Here is a 17,355-nt window from a genome sequence, read left to right as displayed (position 1 = left end):
CAAAGGGGATCCCAGCCGCTACTAGGAAATAGATTACGAGCTTTATGAGCGATCGCTATGCCAGCATAGGATTTGATGACTTCCGTACCGAGATCACGCTACTTGTCAACGCGGGACTCGCGCAAGGCTCGCCACTCTCACCAATTCTGTTCACATTCTTTAACTCCGATCTCGTCGATCAACCGGTCACGTTTCGTGGTAGTGCATCAGCCTTTATAGATAACTACTTCCGCTAGCGAGTAGGCCGCTCGGCAGACGAGAACGTGGCCAAAATTCAGTCCGAGGACATCCCTCGCATCGAAGCATGGGCGCAACGGACAGGGTCCTGCTTCGCGGCCGAAAAGACCGAGCTTATCCACTTCACCAGGAAAAAACGCGAGCAATTGCAAGGCCAAGTAGTCATAAACGGGAAGACAGTCAAACCATCCCCCACAGCCAAGTTACTAGGCGTGATTTTCGACCATAAGTTACGCTGGAAAGAGCACGTACAACAAGCCATTAAACGTGCCACCAAGGTGGCTATCGCTCTAGCTGGACTACGACATCTGCGCCTAGAACAGATGCGACATATTTATCAAGCATACGTCACACCAGTAGTAGACTATGCGTCAACAGTCTGGCATAACCCGCTGCGTGATAAAACACACCTGCGCCACCTAAGCACAGTACAGAGAGCAGCTCTGATTCGAATCCTATCGGCGTTTAGAACGGTAGCGACCACCACCCTAGAAGTAGAAGCGCACGTCCTCCCAACACACCTCCGCCTCCGCCGCCGAGCACAACACACTATCGCGAGACTCCACACTCTTCCTCGCAAGCATCCTATTTGGAACGCGCTCCTCCGAGCCCAGAGACGGAGGAACAATATTGGAAACTACGCCCGGTTCCCATTAGCGGAAGCCCTAAAGACCATGGACTTGCAGAGATTGGTTGAGCTGGAAACGATTGACCCAAGCCCACTGGCTCCGTGGCGAGACGAACCCTTTACGGAGATTGAGGTTGGATCGGACCGAGAAACGGCCGTTGAGCGAGCCGATACCGCACGATCTGCGTCGGACATTGTTGTCTACTCAGATGCCTCTGGACGCGAGGGTTATCTCGGGGCGGCCGTAGTGGCACTCGACGACAACCTGCAGGTTGTCGAATCACAACAGGTCCAGGTGGGACCAACGGACCGATGGTCGGTTCACGTAGCGGAGCTCATCGGCATCTTCTACGCGATCAGCACGGTGATCAAGATCGCCTATCAACAGTCAATCTTGGACAGCAGACAAAGAACGGCAACGATCCTGTGCGACAGTAGGTCAGCCCTGCAGGCAACTCAAACCCCAAGGAACAAATCGGGCCAACGGATCGTGCATGCGATCCTACAAGCTGCCACAGAGGTTCAAGCCGAGGGAGTTGCGCTCCGTCTCCAATGGGTGCCAGGGCACTGCAACAACCCTGGAAACGACGCTGCGGATCGACTAGCCAAAAACGCCGCGTGCCCAGGTAAAACCCACTCGTTCCGCCCGCTACTCTCTCGAGAGAATGCACGCCTGCGCGTCAATATTCTCAGCCAGTGGGAGCATGAATGGAGATCGTCCAGCAAAGGCAGTCACCTACGAAAGATTGACGGCACTCTACCAGCGACTTACACGAGGACGCTATATGGGAACCTACCCAGAAACCGGGCGTACCTGTTAACGCAGCTTCGTACTGGCCACAACTGGCTATCTACCTACGCCAAGAAATTTGGCTTCCGTGACGACGACTACTGCGTGTGCGGAGCACAAGAAACTGTCACTCATGTACTAGTGGATTGTCCACTTTTGAGGGATATTCGAATGGAGTTACGGAGGGAAGTGGGGGACGCGTTCAGAAGCGTCTCGAGCCTGCTGGGAGGCTCAGCCGAAGGTAAGAGAGGTAAACCAGACACCGTCTCAAGGGCAAAAACGGTCAAGGCCGTTTTAGACTTCGCCGAGGCGTCACATCGGTTTTGGAGTCGCGCGCCACGAGGGCAGCCTAACAATGGGAATGGCAGTTAGGCCACGGCAGGCCTTGACGAGGCTCTAAGTTCGTTTTTCAGGAAGTGGAACACTCTACATGTACGTAAACATATATATATATATAGTAGTCGTATGCTGCATATCGCTCTCGAGCGAGGGGTCAGCGTAAATGACATCAACCAACCAACCAACCGACCGACTGTGCCTCAAGCGGCCCCTGGCGAGCACGCTAGGTAACTGCTCTCGTCAAGCAGTTAGGACGATGGATTTCTACCTTCTCGTGGTGTCCGGTGTCAGTACCCTCTCATTTCGTGGAAGGGAAGCCAAAAGAATCCGCGTGGGGTGAATAGGGGTCGGGCCGCAGAGTCTTCTGTGGTTGACGACACCCCATCCACCCCACACAAACTAGAGGAAAACGGGTTATGAAAACCATCCGACGACTGCCTACTCGACTCATACCCGAGACCGAAGCTGGACTTGTACGCCAGTGGTTGTGGTATCGCCTAGACAGGAGACAGGACACCTCTGAGCTTGAACACCCTCTGAGATCGCGAGACGGCCTACGAACTTGAACGAGGAAAACAACGAAGACAGCACATGAAAGACGAGACGAACAAATGGAAACACACAATATGGCGTTGAGCGGCGAGGGGGAATACAACTGGCGGCGCAGTAGACTGAATAGATCGTTCGGGCGCTCCATGGAATGGCCTGGGTCGGAACCTCGTTAAAGCGAAGCTACGGGCAACTCTGATCTGGACAGCCTGTGGCCTCTTCCAAGCGGGATGCAGTCTGGCGACGACCCTCGACGAACTCGTTAAGGTACAGCCACGGGTGTTCGAGAGGGCTGCAAAGCCAGGGACACACGCTTAGTTAGTGAAGGAGAGCGAGGGTATCCTGCAAGGCCAATGGGGATACTACTAGCAGCCTTTGCGAGACACGGTCGGCCGGTTGAGAGAGATCTCGGCCGGTAACGCGAAGGAGGGAGGTTTCTCCCTCTGGGGCGTGGCACATAATGGCAGTGACGGACGGGTCGACAGGACCCGACAAGACTGTCTATGTGGCCCGAGAGGACGGACGCGCGTGTCGGTGTGCAAATAGACAGAAACAGCTACCTCACTCGCACTGAGGACCTGAAATTAACCAGCCAAAGTGGTGTCGTCCTAGTGGGGCAGGTCCGACCTGACTTACTATCTCACTCGCACTGAGAACCTGCGGCTGGACGATGGATGTGATGTTGCTCTAGCTGAAATGCTGATGATGCATGCTTAAGGAGCAAACCTGGAGACACCTGGGGTGAGATGTTTTTGCCGGGGCCTCAATATCTGGAGGACGTCCATCGAAAGATGCGCGTGCCGAAAACCAGGGCAGTGGCCTGAACAAGCGGGCCTGGTGAAGCTGCTTTACATCAGTTCCAAGAACTCGTTAAGGCTTTGCCACGGGCAATCTTGGCTGTGTAGTCATGTCTCTTGGGCCCACGCCGAGGCATGCGCTCAGAACAACCACGATGAGATCCTCCGCGAGATTCAATCCCTGCGCGATGCCATCAGCCCTTCCGTTCCCGCTGGTTCCCCGTCCTATGCAGATGTCGCCCGTACTCCTCCACTCAGCCACCCGAGCAACATACGGACGCTCTCGACGTCGAACACAACACCGACCACGCTCACCGACACATTGTATTACACAATAGATACTTCGAAGATGGCAGGAAATGATAATGAGAGGGTTTCCGCAGGCCCAATTCGGGCAGCGGTTGAGACAGAGATTCGGACGATGGAAGGCCACATGCACTGGCGCTGTCGCGCTGTCACTGTGGACCCGAGGAACACCAACCGAATCAGAATTGCGTGTCGCGATGAGGATGAACACCAGTTAGTCAAGAAAGTGGCAGAAGCTAAGATTAGTGCGGGAGCCCGAGTACTCCGTGACGAGCTTTACCCGATCAAAGTTGACAGCGTCAACCGAGCTGCAGTCCTGGATGAAAATGATGAGATCCGAGCCGGGGCTGCGGCAGCCTTCAGCGAGGAGAACGAAGCTAGCGTGGCCAAGATCGCATGGCTCAGCGGAAAGGAGAGCACGAAGGCCTATGGATCAATGGTCGTTTATCTCACCAAAGGTATTGATGCACGGAGGCTCCTAGCTGATGGTTTCTTTCACGCTGGAGGAGAGACTGGTGTGACCAGCACCTTTGAATATCGACCGCGACCGATGCAATGCTACAACTGCCAGGAGATTGACCACAAGGCGTTCCAGTGCAAGAACGTCCAGAAGTGCGCAAAATGCGCCACGGAGGGCCATCGCCATAGTAACTGCGACCAAACGGTTCTAAAGTGCGTCCCATGCGGAGGCCCACATGAATCGTACAGCAAAAACTGCCGGAAACTCTATCCGTCACGTCATAAATAAAGGGAGTTGTGCCCTGAAACGAAGGAACGGAGTGAAGGGTATACTACCCTGCGCGACCTGCCCGCAAGGCTTCGCTGCCCATCCCACTGCCAACCTCTTCGCTGATTCTTCGCGCTGGTTCGCCTGTTCTCTTGCCAAGAGTTGCTCTTATTTGCTGCTTCTTTCTCGTTCTTTTGCTGTTCGTTCGCTGCTGCCCCGGTTCCCTCACGTGTGCCTCCTTCTTGCATCTGCGGTAGATTGGCCTGTTCCGTGGTGCTTCCGCTTCCTTTTCGCGTCATGTTGTACTCTTTTCCGTCCCCCGTTGCTTCATTTGTTCTTTTGCTTTTTCTCCTTGTCGTTGTATCCTGGTCCGCCTGTGGCTTTGTGCCGCCCTTTTGTCCCTTGATCCTTGTCTGCCACGTTTCCCGCAGATACCTGCCCGGATGCACGTCCGCCCTTCCACGAATGTGATCCTGCGTTTTATTTATACGAGTAGGGATGGAGGAGGCCATGCGAGTACAGGGATGTGTGACGAAACGTGCACCGGGGGAGGGGATTCGTTTACCTCCCACCAAAAGGCAAGGTCCCCTCCCGATACCTGTTATATGTCGTTCACTCCTTGTTCTTCCTCCTGCCATGTTCTGCCTGGCCATTCATCCTTTCATCATAGGCTTGGGGATCATACCGTCTACCAGATCCACTCTCTCCCACATGTTGTCTTCCACGACGCAGGGTCCTTTCTGCACAGGTTGTGCCAGACCATGGCTCTCTACTCAGTTTGTGACCTGCGATGGTTGTCGCCGGAAGGCTGCTCGGTGGAAGGTCAAGGCTCGCCAACGCGCTGCCGCTGCAGTGGAGGAGAGTAGGCTTTCCACTATGCCACCAAGTCGTCCTCTTTTAAGGCGTCTGGCTCCAGTATTGCAAGCACCGTTGACTTCGCGTGAGTCATCTGATATTTCAAACGCTGTGCTTCAACCCGCCCCTCGCCGTTTGGATCCAAGCACCGAGCGGTCACTAGTCTCCCAACCACCCCAGGCCGCCGGAGTGAAAAGGTGCATTCCGGCTTCATTACGTGCGACAATTAAAAAGCAAAGAACGCTAGATCCCCGAACGTTCCAGGACACTTTGAATCAAGCGCTGGGATTCCTACGTGATGAGGTAGATGCTCGCTCCGCCGCCTCCAATGCGTTTCCCCCCGAGGTCTCCAGTTCTCATGTACGGACGTCGATAGCAAGATACGAAGAAGAGATTTCAGCGGCTGCGAATAGGGATGTCTGTTGCTCGTGTGGGAAGCTAGTCCCTAAAAGCAATATCTATAATGTGCATGACATGGACCCATTACTGCTGCCATTAAGGGGGGCCCTTGATACTTGCGGCCGACATGATAACACTTGGGATCTCTGCTCGTCTTGTCACGCTTCCCTTAATCGAAATATTATCCCTAAGTTCTCTGCACGAAATATGGTGAATGTGACTATGTGCCAGAACTATCCGCCCGCTCTGAAAGATCTCACTTTGTCGGAAGAATATCTCATCGCAAAGTGCCATCCTCTCGGCGTCGTTTTGAAACTACGCCCCGGCGGCCGTTCCTCGCCAGTTAATTATCACGCCCTCCGCGGTCATTTTATTGTCATTCCACAAGACCCAGGACCACTACTCGACATCCTGCCGGGCCCAGACTTAACGCTGCATAGCCTGATCAAAGTGTTCTGGTTGGGTGCTCGACCCCCTGTAGATTCAGACCTGAGTCCATTTCTGGCCGTTCGGAAGGCGAAGGTTCTGGCGGCCTTACAATACCTTGTTCAACATAACCACCTCTACCATAATATCACCGTCAACTATCGCATGATTGACGACTGGAGCGATGATTTCATCCCACCAGAGCTACGCGATAACATTATTTGTCTCGACGAGCTCGATCACCATGAGCGTGAGGGGTACACCGTAAGCCTGCGGCAGGGGAACTACGAGAACGACCTTCAGGCGGCCCAGGATAGTGCTCTTGACTCCAATGGCGGTGGACCTCATATCACCGGCTCCATATTCACGGACATTAATGGAGAACGTCAGGACCCCAATGTTTGTGCGTTAGACGCATTGGTTAGCGTTGTCACGAACAGACCTCCCCCGTCGCGTGAGGTCATGTCCGCCAGAGAGAGTGAGAGAAACACGCAGCTCCTCGATCATCGAAAGATACCGGTGGTCTCGTACACAATCCGTGGAGAAGCGACCCTGATGGATCACTGGACAGATCCGCATTATTTTACCGCCGCATTCCCAACCTTGTTTCCGGCAGGGATCGGGGGCCATCTGGATGAGCGAACCATCCCTGTGTCGCTTGCCGCTTTTGCCGACTGGGCTTTGCGTCACCACAGTAGAAGGTAGGTCGCTTTCTTTACGATATTTTCTTGCTGAGGCTTGCCTCTACTTACTCGCCCAGGTTCGCACGCCACAAAACCTTCATGTACCTGCTGTATGATGTGATCCAGCTCCGGAAGTCGTCGATGGGCAATGGGTTCCTCGTAAAACGACAGAATTGGCAGTCCACCATGAACGACATCGCCTCTCTGACGGTGAACCAGCTCCAGGATGCAGCCAAGACGGCGGCAGCTGGCCAGAAAATCGAGGATCTGATCATCCGACGACTGCTACGTAACATCGAGACCATCGGGATGCAGGTCCCTGGATCCTTCGCCCAGAAACTAAGGATGCGTTCTGAAATTCGAGGGCTGATTGCCCGATACGGCATGCCCGCTTTTTGGATCACGATCAACCCCTCCGATCTACGGAACCCACTAGTGCTGATTCTGGCAGGCGTAGAGTACTCTGGAGTCAACTTGGCTACGGCAAATGCCGCTATTCGTGAGGCTGCAGCCACCTCTAATCCGGTGGCTGTTGCTGAATTCTTCAATCACGTCTGCAAAGCCATCCTGGATGGCCTTTTCGCGACCAATACCGGCCAGACCGGTATCCTTGGTGATCTCTCGAACCATTTTGCTGTTGTCGAGACGAACGGTCGAGGTATGCTGCATCTCCATGGATTAGCATGGGCCAGGGGGAATCTTGCTTTCACTACCTTACGGGATCGCCTGCTCCAGGATAGCGACTTTGCGGCTCGCATGATTCGCTACTTGGAGTCAATCATTACTCAAGGCGTCGATGAGAGTATTCTCCACGACCCTGAAGTGAATCTTCCCAGCATATCACCTTCAGCCACTGACAATGAATCCGATAACGACTTTCATCTCCGACTCTCCATTGATAGCAATTGCGTCGCTCGTAAAATGCAAGTCCATTCCAAAAACCATCTTGCCACATGCTTCAAATACCGGAAGACGGCATCAGGCAAGAATGCCTGTCGATTCGGCATGCCTCGAGACCTCGTTCCTACCTCCTACATAGATAAGTTTGGTCTGATTCACCTCGCACGAAATCATGCTTGGATAAATCCGTGGAACCCGGCCATCGCAAGTTGTGTCCGGTCTAATCAGGACATCTCTTGGATTCCAACGGTTTCCAAGTCTTTGTCTCTGATCTACTACATCACGAACTATGCCACGAAAGATGATGTCTCCCCGTGGCAGATAGTAGCTAAGGCGGCTCTATTGAGGCATTCCATTGAGAAGGCAAGAAAAGCTGATCCACCAACCGCAACAGACCTACGACTTCGAGAAAAGGGTATGGGGAATTTTGCACTACGCTGCTTCAACACGCTCTCTCATGACCGGGAGATCAGCGGCGTCCAAGTCGCGAGCGTGTTGCTCCAACTACCCACCTATTACACGGTCAACTACAGTTTTACTCGCATCAACCTCTGGTGGTTAAGGCGTTATGTCCGAGCAATAATTCGGTCAGATAACCTTGACAGGAGTCGCTCTTCCGACTCCATCGCAGAAGAACCTTGCGCATACGAAACTGGCGACACCGCCCCTGTGAGCATCTTTGATAATTATAAGTGGCGCGGACCGCACCTGGCCTCTCTCGCATTATTTGAATACTGTATGCTTGTAAAAACCAAGAATATTCGCGATGCTATTGCAGATGATGCAGACTTCGACCCAAGCCATCCTAGATATACCACTCATGTGCAGCGCCTGGCCCGCTCCCCATCTCAGGTGGCCACTGTGACCTTCAGTGGTCAACTGACCGAATTCCAAGCCGCGGAAGATGCCGTTCTGGGAGGGCATCCGAAAACGACCGCGATCATAAATGACATGTCAGAGATATTGTTGGGGCTCTTTGTTCCCTGGACTCACTTGGTAAATCTCTTCCGACGGTATGCGACACAACGGGACACTTGCATTCAAGTATGGACGGCCGTTGAACCAACCCTCCCATTTCACATCCGAGCTTTTGCAAGAAACATTGAATTGCTGCGGAAGTCGAAGGAAGACTGCCAGGCGGATGCCAAATTATGGAAGTCCGCGAACGGCGCCGCTGACTCATTTCACCACGATGTCGATGAGCTGGAGCCCGCAACTTTCGGTTCTGATAGCGATGATGCGGAAGGATCCTTTCGCCTGCAAGATGAGACGTTCAATGCAGAGACATTGATCGCAGCCTACCACTCCATCACCAAAGCATGGCATCGAGAGTCTCTGGTAGCCGGACGACGGATCCCTCCATTGCTACGCGCAACAACCCCAACTCGAAACTTAGATCTACAAAACCTCCAGCCGCTTGATATCCCACGCACTCTTGCGTACGAAACATCTGGCCTGCAATTCGTCCCACCGTCTACTTTACAGGAGTGGGAATCTCGACTGAAAGGTTTCGCCAACCTTGATCGTGAAGATACCACGGAGCGTGAGGTTGCCACATCCAGCCTTACACTCGACGATTTCGACGTCCAGGTTGAAGATAACATCTTCCAGCCCGCGTTGACTAGTTTCGATATGTTCCCTGATATAGATGATCACCAGTCCCGGGTTGGCGAGAATCCTACCGGCGCATCTCTTACATCCCTAGTCATTGAGGTGATCCCTCTGAATCAGAAGCAACACTTGATCGTGGAGAGCGTGCTTTCTGAGGCATTGACTTGGGCGGACCATCCCTATGATTCATCGCAACGGAAGCAGACTCTCCTCTACGTTGGAGGTGAAGGCGGCACAGGGAAGAGCCAGATCGTCAAGGCAATTGAAGCTGGTATGAGCCTTGTCGGACGGAAACACGAGGTCATCCTTATGGCCCCAACGGGTGCCGCGGCAGATAATATCGGCGGCAATACGTACCACACATCTCTCGGGATTTCCATCGACCGCTCACGAGCAACTGCAATGAGTTCTCGGGTGAGGAGACTCTGGTCACGTAAAACCATCATGTTCGTGGACGAAGTAAGCATGATGGATCTGACCATGATTGGCGTCATTGATAATCACTGCAAGATCGCCAAATCCCTCGATAGGTCCTCCACTGATCTTTTCGGTGGTCTCCCCGTCGTAATCTTCATTGGCGACTTCTTTCAGTTTCCACCCGTTCGGGGCCCGGCGCTATGGAAGGAACCGAGAACGGGTGCGGGTGCCGAGGAGAACGGTCGCCTCCTCTGGCATCATTTCAAGCAGGTGATCATCTTAGATGAGCAGATGAGACAGTCAGAAGATGCCCCATTTCGTGACCTCCTATCGCGAGCGAGAGCAGGGACTTTAACTGAAGCCGATCGAGCGGTCCTCAACAGCAAAACGATCACATCTCTGGCTAGCCCTCAACTGCAAGATGCCACCACCATAGTCAAGTTGAACTCACTGCGACACCAGGTAAATCGCGTTCGGATAGAGCAATTCGCACGCGCGCGATGCCAGAATGTCTATATATTTCCTGCGCTTCATTCGCGAACCAGGTCTACTGGCCCAATCAATCTGCGGCTCCGTGCAGACGACTTGCTCCAGCAACCGGACCAAGGCACTAAGGTCCCCTTCCCGGGACTCTTTCTGTACACCCCAAATATGCCTGCTGTCATACTGACTAACATCTGTACCCTGCTCGGCCTAGTCAATGGTGCTGCGGGGACTGCTGTAGGCATCGTGGTAGATCAGACTGGTCCGTTCCTCTTCCATAAATAGCCATGAACGTTGCCTGACACCTTTCTGTTAGCCGAGTTCTTCCAAATCGACGACCTCTATATCATGTGCACCAAACCACCCGCCTGCATATTGTTCAAACCAGACAGACCTAAACCCACTGCTTTTCAAGACCTTGAACCTTCAATCCTGCCAGTCTTTCCATTGGAGCGATCTATCACCCTGAAAGGATATTCGGTGCGAAGGAAGCAAGTCCCTATGTGCCCAGCTTACTGTCTCACCGACTACAAAGTGCAAGGCTCGACCCTTGTAGCTGCGATCCTCGATCTCAAAGATGACCCCACCATCCGGGGGCAAGACCGTCACCGGAAGTATTGTTCGACGTATGTGCAGCTATCCCGGCTTCGATCCTCCAAAGGACTTCATCTCCTACAGGAAGTCGATATGGAAGACCTTCGGTTCGGACCTGATCCTCGACTGTTAACTGAAATGCAAAGGCTCCAAGCACTCGAAAAGACAACGATTGCTGCGTGGCAGGAAGCTTTGGACCTATAAGAGTGCGCTTTCTCCTAATAAAGTAATATCAACACGCAATACCCTTTTTCTCGATTACAAAAACGCAAAGCGCTTTATCTTCTCCGGGAAATCGCGATGAAGGGCCTCTAATTTGAACCTGATCCCCGAATACCCGCGGAAATGCGGAGACTCCACGACCTTCAAAGAATGTCGTTAGGCGAATAGGAGCATTCACTTCTACCATTATTACTCTATACGCATATCTCTGCCGTGCACGGATGGACGATACCCTAAACTATAAATGATATAATAACCAACCGGCACCTTCTTAACTAACACCTCCACAAATCACTCATCTCCACGTCCTGTATACATAAATGGTGGCTAACAAAAAAACCTAAAATCATCCACTAATCTTGCTCCAACCAGTGGTAAGATACATTTACGACATGTCATATGTAGGTTCGTACCTACAACAGGGATCTTGCTCCATAGTATACCATAGGCGTACTAACGAGGGCCCCTCTCGCCTACTTCTCCTTTTACCCATCGACCCCTCTCCAAACCCCTACAAAATATTTGACCAACGTTTTTTATCTAGATTTGATGTACGCCAGATAACGTTATGACTTCTAATTCAACTTGTCCGGCTATTATTCATATTCGAGATTTCGTCGAGCATGTCGAACCAGACCCTACCCGTCCCGGTAAAGGACTTTCAATGCAGCTCCGTATATCGCTCAATATACCGTTAAAGGACATTCAATCAGACGATGTTGAATAGAATGAAATTCCTACCCTGCTTAGGTTTTTTAATGAGGGTAACCAGTCTGACCTTTACAAATCAAACACCTTTATCTATTCCTCGGGATCGTTCCTGACCACCTCAACCAATGACGAGGAATTTCATATTATTATCCACGCTCACACTTTGGACCGGTGAGTTTACCTTATCTGCTACCGAACTAAGCCAAGCTAACACAATCTAGTCATCCAGGGAATGAAGAAGACTCCGAAATATATTTCATGCACTGTCCCGAAGCTGCTCAGCCTACGGTGACGTTCCTTGGTGTTGTTCTTAAGCGTGGTGGTCAACTAAACGGCGGGCCAATTCTTCTTCACTACCGTCTCCAGACTACTGTCTACAATAGTTCCTCTCGAACCTATCATACCTTCCCAGTCACCGCGTACTTCAAAAATGGTCAGCGATGGGCGAACTTTCCACCACTGACCACAAATTCCTATGTCTTCTTGACAGGTCGCATTTTCGGTCTCACGAAAGAATATCGCCAATTGGCTATCGTCACGGATGATATACATTTTCTCCCAAGACCAAATCATCATTTACCGGTCACCCCTTCCTCAACTGGGAAACGGAAGTGTGTAGACCGTTGGTCTCAAAGGGCTGGTTCTCAAACCCCAACTAAATCCACCGCAAGTTCGCGAACTGAACCACTTCCTATCACCCGTCCGCGATTATATTCCCCTGAAGTAGTTCCTCTTGATAATGAGGATGAGGACACCACACAAATTACATGGCCAGCAACCACGGACGAAAACGAGCCCTCGCCACCGGCTACAACACCACCTCCAGAGAGGCGTTCTCGAAGACAACGTAAAAAATCATACACCGATGTGCTTGCACAACCGGATTATAATGGCTGATAGCGAATTCCTGCTTTTTCTGTTTTCCAAGGTGTTTCGGGTATTAGTCATGCTACCAGCCTTCTCATTGGCTACCGCTCGTTTGCATTATGAAGTATCAGTTAAGCAAAACAACGTTCCTTTTTCCTAACTTTCTCATCTCTGCCCTTCTTTTCATCGTTTCAGGGCCACAGCGTGCGACAGCACGCGTCACCAGTTTTATTGGGGTTGCCTCACAATGCCCGTAGACCACGTGATATCTACACCGACATTACTGAGGGCCTCTTCCTCCCACAACTGCCTCACGAGAGCCAGTTGCTTGCCTCTGCGGGTAGCTCGTCATCTCTCACGCAGTCAAGTCTTGATTTTGTGTTTCACTTTCTTCCATACGGCAACAGCACCGATAAGCCTTGAATATACGCACTCCACCATGACGTTCAGCCAGTCCAGCAGTGCCACCCCTGCCCCACTCGACTCCGCTTGGCCGCCGGCCCACATTTGGGAAACCATGGGTGCGGCAGACCGTGCCAGTTGGTTAGGGCAGATACAAAGAGACAGGGCTAGGCGCCTTGAATTGGACGTAGCGGAGACCGATCTCCGCCGCAGAAGGCCTCGTGTGGACCAGCAAGATGACGATAATCTCGAGGAAAACCGTGAGCCACCCCCCGAGGTCAAACCACTCATCGACATATTTCCGGGTGTCTCCGCCGCCCTTCTTACTCGCGTCTTCGAGAGGAAGTTGAAGGCGACTGAACTCATACGCTTCAAAGAGAAGTCAGTCACTGAGCTAGATCAGGAGGACAGAGTCTTTAAGATGACTGAATCGGGAGGCACAGTGGGCTTCAAAAAGGCAGCAGCGTCGCTTAAGGACTGGGGCCCTAACCCTCAAATATGGACGACCTGCTTTGTTGCCTATCTGGCCGTCGTAGGATATCTCTTCGGCGAGAAACATCCTAAGGCAGTTCCCAACCTACTCATGTTTATGAGGCAGATTCTGGACTTCGCTCAGACTTATCAGTGGCTGGAAGCAGTTCTCCCACTTGCCCTTAATTTCCACCAATACATATTGGATAAAGGAGAGCTATCGACGGACAACTACCTGATCACAGGCCCATTCCGTGAGAAATACCTCCGCCATAATCTCACTCTACCTGCGAAGTCACCAACAAACCCTCCAACACGGCCTCGTCAAGCCAGGAATACCAGATCTTCGAACAATGAGACAGAGGTCTGCGATAAGTTCAATACGACAGGGTGCTCCTGGGAAGGCTGCAAGAGACGTCATGAGTGCACGGCATGTGGCCTCAGCGAGCATGGCGCCTCCTCCTGCCGCAAGAAGAAGTAGCAAGTGACAGCCGTCGAGAACTACGCTAGTGACACCGACAGCGCTGCTCTCAATCCCTTATCCTTAAGCCTCATACCGCAGGGGCAACCATCTAGACCAAACACCACTGTTCAATACCCCGTTTTCAACCCAAAGCTCCCAAGGTTACAGTCATCTCCGTCACCACTGTACGCGACAGGCTGGAGCAATCTTCTACGCTACTATCCAGGCGACCTCGGGCCCACTATCGCTGGTATCCTGACCTACGGTGCCCAGGTCGGCTATAGGGGCAAGAAGCAGTTTCGCTATTCCTCTAACCATCACATACATGAACCAGGCATAATCACAGCCAAACTAGCAGAGGATCTCAACCTCGGTCGTGTTAGGCTAGCCTCTGGGCCCTCCTTCATTTCACCGCTTGGGTTAGTCCCAAAGCATGATGGGGGATGGCGCCGCATCCACGATCTCTCTTGGCCACCTGGACAAGGACTGAACCAGGGCATACCGGACCCTTGGTCAACTATTGAATACATGACAATTGATAATATCTACGAGCAAGTCATACAAGCCGGCTCAGGCTGCGCAATCATCAAGAGAGATATCAAGGACGCCTTCCGAATAGTCCCTGTTGCCAAGGACAACCAGGATCTCCTTGCCTTCCAGTGGAACGACTCCACTTACGTCGAATGCTGTCTCCCCTTTGGCCTCGCAACAGCCCCATTTCTCTTCAACCTCTTTGCCGAGGCACTCCATTGGATACTCCAATGCCTCCTACCTGCATTCTATATCAATCATTACCTAGACGACTTCATCGCAATTGCTCGGTCTCCTTCGGTGTTCGACCCTACGGGTACCTTCGATAAGGTTTACAACAGGGTCACCGACTACCTATGTATTCCTCGTAACTCTAGAAAGGACCAGCAAGGGACCTGTGTTATAGTCCTAGGTATCCAGATAGACTCTATTGGGATGGAAGCTCGTCTGCCACCAGAGAAGTTGTGCCGCGCCACATTGGACGCCGCAGCTGCTCTGAACGCAGCCAGTCTCTCCCTTAAGCAAACAGAGCGCCTCACGGGCTTATTAGCCTTCTGTTCAAGAGTTGTTCGGCTAGGAAGAACAAGGCTACAGTCTCTATATACCTTCCAAGCCGCTTTCCCCCATGGGAGCAGCGCGCGCCGCCGTATCCCTTACGAGGTACGTGACGATTTGGAATGGTGGAGGGACTCCTTGTCTCTCTTCAACGGCCTACTCCTACTCGACCCCTGCCGCCGCACTATCACGCATCTCTACACAGATGCCTCTAGTACAGGCCAGGGGCTCTTCTTCTTCTCATCTAAGTCTACATTAGACTGCTGGCTGGCCCATTGTCACCAGCTTCATCCAAGCAATGCTGCCACATTGGCCCTTGCTCAAGACGCACATGCGCACATCAATACCAACGAAGTAGACGCTATTCTACAAGGCTTCCTACTTTTCAGCCACCATTGGCTCCATCACACTCTCGTTATCCACACGGATAGCTCCACAGCCCACACGGGACTAAAGAAAGGCTTCCTTCATGGTCCTCCTAACGCACCTCTGAAGAGCCTACTTATCCTAGCGGCGGCGAGAGACATCCACATCGTGCCACACTGGCTCCCTTCCGGGGAAAATAGATTAGCAGATGCGCTCTCACGTAACAATCTTGAAGACATTGCTAACATTTGTCCCCATTGGCAGGACCTCTCGGTATTGAACCGCCGGCGTGGTTCTCTTCACGAGCTCCTCAGCTCAATGCAGGCCACCTAAAACTGCTCTGGAACGGACTTAGCGCAAACACACGTTCCGTTTACCTCTCCGTTCAGCGCAATTACGAAAAGCACTGCGCGCTACAGAATATACCCGCATGGCCAGTTTCAAGACATTCTTTGACTTCATGGTTAAGCGCACGACTCCTTGGTAACGCCAGCCAAAAGGCCGTCAAGCCTGACACCGCACTCGCCGACCTAGCCGCTCTCCGAGCCTATCATATCGATAACTTCCTTGACGATAAACTTTTCGACAACAAGCATTTTCGACGTCTCATAGACGGCGCGAGAAGACTTAACCCTACCACAAAAGTACGGGTCAGAAAACCGATTTCGCGTGACACTATTACGAAACTATCCGCGGGCCTCGCCACACTCCCGTTACGGCCCTCGGAGATGTCTGCAAACCTTCTAGACGACCTGAACTTCGCAACCGCGTGCCGTGTAGCATTTGCGGGGTTCCTCCGCCTCGGAGAATTCACCTACAAGACCGAAGACCTCGGCACACGTTCTATCTTCTCAGCCACAAAGTTAACGCGCTCCGACGTCAGATTCTCGTCCTCGTTAGACCACGCACAACTCACACTCAAGCGCAGTAAGACGGACCGGCGCCACAAAGGAGTACAGATTATTCTTGCAAGGACGGGAGACGGCGCATGCCCAGTTGATGCGCTTCAGAAGCTGCTACTTCTCGACCCCAGAGGGCCCGACGCCCCATTGTTCTCCTTCCACAGAAGACCATTCAGTCGCAACAACTTCCTCTCAACCTTGTCCACTAAGCTAAGAGCGCTCGGGATATGGACAGACGGCTACTCGGGTCACAGCTTTCGGAAGGGCGCAGCTCAGCATGCGCACGATAGTGGGATACTCGACGACCAGATCCAGATGCTAGGGAGATGGACTTCGGAGGCGTTCAGGGTGTATTTTACGACGAACGCGTCAGTCCTGTATAAGCTCAATCACCAATTTCAGATAGGCTCGCCGGCCCCGCTGTCTCTGCTGATTCCACCACCGTCCCCTCCACCATCCTAGTTTGGCCCGGGTCATTTGGGCCCTATCTGACGCTACGGTCTACGACCGCAGCGACAGGTGACCCGTTATGGCCAAACTACACTCTTCTTGCTCCTCTTGACTGCGTGAGGTCACCAATAAATCACCCCTAGCGCCACTCGAGCGCCACTCGCACCCTGTCCGAGTTGCATACAACACCCGATTTGCTTTTCCTTCGTAGTGCACAGCGTCTCTAAATTCCATATTGATTGGAAGATTGTACGGCACTACATAGACAGGAAGCTCTGGTATAATCCATGATTCACTCTAGTGGCATAGTATATTTTTTGGAATTCAGAGGCATGTGGATTGAATTATTCTTTTTGATAAGACAGAAGCGACTGTGTATAGAATGTTGAGGAATCAGCCTTGTTTACCGCTGGTTTCGCTAAATAAGCACCCATCTCCTCTTCCTAATCTGTCAAGATACGCAAATCGAAGTTGATTGAGTCTCAAAACCGTAAAAAAAAATGAAATAACACACTCTCCAAACTCCTTCCTCTCCGTCATATCTGTCTTAGGCTAATTACCCCCTGTTTGCCCTCCAGGTCTCCGAAACAAGTCCTGACGCAGACAATCTCTCCATAACACGGACGAAGAACCCAACTTTCACTTGTTCATCGAACTCTACTTTGATTACGCAG

The 17,355-nt window shown here is 52.2% G+C and overlaps 3 protein-coding genes across 3 annotated transcripts; all 3 read left to right on the top strand.

Moving 5' to 3' along the window:
* Positions 1–11,586: 11,586 nt before the first annotated feature.
* Positions 11,587–12,571, top strand: N7473_001613 (uncharacterized protein; the record flags this gene model as incomplete). The annotated part of the gene is made up of 3 exons (XM_057147553.1): positions 11,587–11,613; positions 11,691–11,845; positions 11,896–12,571. 3 exons carry the CDS (start codon positions 11,587–11,589, stop codon positions 12,569–12,571), a joined length of 858 nt encoding a protein of 285 aa, XP_057011207.1.
* Positions 12,572–12,980: 409 nt separating this feature from the next.
* Positions 12,981–13,895, top strand: N7473_001612 (uncharacterized protein; the record flags this gene model as incomplete). The annotated part of the gene is made up of 1 exon (XM_057147552.1): positions 12,981–13,895. The coding sequence occupies one exon, from the start codon at positions 12,981–12,983 to the stop codon at positions 13,893–13,895; it is 915 nt and encodes a 304-aa protein (XP_057011206.1).
* A 510-nt stretch (positions 13,896–14,405) lies between these two features.
* On the top strand, positions 14,406–16,693 carry N7473_001611 (uncharacterized protein; the record flags this gene model as incomplete). Its single annotated transcript, XM_057147551.1, has 2 exons — positions 14,406–15,549; positions 15,594–16,693. The coding sequence occupies 2 exons, from the start codon at positions 14,406–14,408 to the stop codon at positions 16,691–16,693; spliced, it is 2,244 nt and encodes a 747-aa protein (XP_057011205.1).
* Positions 16,694–17,355: the final 662 nt, after the last annotated feature.

The sequence above is a fragment of the Penicillium subrubescens genome (assembly GCF_028828155.1).
Source record: "Penicillium subrubescens strain IBT 31985 chromosome Unknown utg000002l_segment0_segment0, whole genome shotgun sequence".
Classification (NCBI taxonomy): domain Eukaryota; kingdom Fungi; phylum Ascomycota; class Eurotiomycetes; order Eurotiales; family Aspergillaceae; genus Penicillium; species Penicillium subrubescens.
Note: the sequence above shows the minus strand (reverse complement) of the source record. Positions and strands in the feature narration are given on the sequence as shown.